General features: G+C 34.8%; 1 protein-coding gene across 1 annotated transcript in view; it reads left to right on the top strand.

Annotated features, from left to right (window-relative positions):
• The first annotated feature begins 390 nt into the window (after positions 1-390).
• Positions 391-1,320, top strand: part of LOC122061361 (protein NRT1/ PTR FAMILY 8.3-like) — an 8,376-nt gene continuing 7,446 nt past the window's right edge. The window contains exon 1 of the mRNA XM_042624600.1: positions 391-948. Within this exon, the coding sequence (XP_042480534.1) occupies positions 898-948 (51 nt within the window). The 5' untranslated portion in view covers positions 391-897. The remainder of the gene's footprint in view (positions 949-1,320) is intronic.

The raw sequence follows: 1,320 nt of genomic DNA, 5'->3' as shown, positions 1-1,320 counted from the left end.
ACTTGCGAATCGCTTGTTGAGTAATGGATTTTATGCATATCATGAGGCACTTTCATTTTGCGGTTTGATCTCTCCCAGTCACCGTGTTCTTTTTGTAGCTATTTCGGTATTGTAGTTTGGCTTTTGCTTATTTGGCCTCTTGTGAGCATTTGTTGTGATTCATGGGGTTTTCCCATTCCCCCCCTCTAGGCCCTTGTCTCCCTGTTGTTAAGGAATGTCCTTGTTCTTGGGCTTGTATTCCCCCCTCTCTTTGTTGCCTACCTTTTGTTTGGCTTTTACTCATTTCAAAAAAAAGAAAAAAAAAAAAAAAAAGCAATGGATTTTTTTTTTCCATAATCTAAAAAAAAAAAATGATAACAAAACGTAAAGTACCGAATTGATTTCGTATATTTTAATATTAATATCATATTAGTTTGGTACAGTTTTCATAGGATTTTTATTCAGTTTAAATTCGGTATCTTATTTGGTATGGATACACTTTTAATACAATTTATATTCACATTTATTTAATACTTTTATCATTTTTTGTCTTTTCCGTATACATAATTAGTTATTCGGTATAATTTTAATATTTCAATATGATTCAGTACATATTAAATGGTTTTGTTTTCAATACCGAAAATGTATCATACAGACAAAAATACCATTTTGTCATATTGAAACCGTATCAAATCTCTTTCGATATGAATGTAGTATCAGTACGATAATTTGTTACACTTTCGGTATGGGGAATCGGTGTCGGCACACAATACTGACACTTTTACTGGCCATAGACGATCCGAATGGACACTAAAGACTGGGGGTCCACCATGGAACTCTGAGACCCCGAACTAAACTCTTCTTAAGACTAGTTTTAATGAAGAAAGAAGGGACTTCTCCATCCACAGTTGTCAAGCCATGAGTTCTCAGATGGAGGAGAGATTCCTCTTGGAAGAAGGGCTTATAGAGGTCTGTCCAACTTATCATCTCCTTTCCTGCAATTCTCTTAATTATCACATATATTTTTCTCATTTTTTAGCTTAACAATCCCTCAACAATCCTTAAGTATTGCTTGTGTTAAATAGCTCTGTGATCATAGAAACAAAGATGGTTCACCATATGTGTATATATATATATATATATATATATTTCCTTTTTTCCTGTTTGGGGGTTGAAGGTTGCGGGTTGGGGGTTGGGGGTTGGGTTAAACATTCTTCCTGATTTCCTTGGTGTCCAAATGAACTGAAATAGAAATGAAGTATGACTAACATGGGCTCCTGAAGAAAAGATTTATTGGGTTCTTGGCTTCCCTGCCACTGAATACTTTCTGATCATCTTACA

This window comes from Macadamia integrifolia, chromosome 14 (assembly GCF_013358625.1).
Source record: "Macadamia integrifolia cultivar HAES 741 chromosome 14, SCU_Mint_v3, whole genome shotgun sequence".
NCBI classification, from domain to species: Eukaryota; Viridiplantae; Streptophyta; class Magnoliopsida; order Proteales; family Proteaceae; genus Macadamia; species Macadamia integrifolia.
This window is presented reverse-complemented; position numbering and strand designations above follow the sequence as displayed.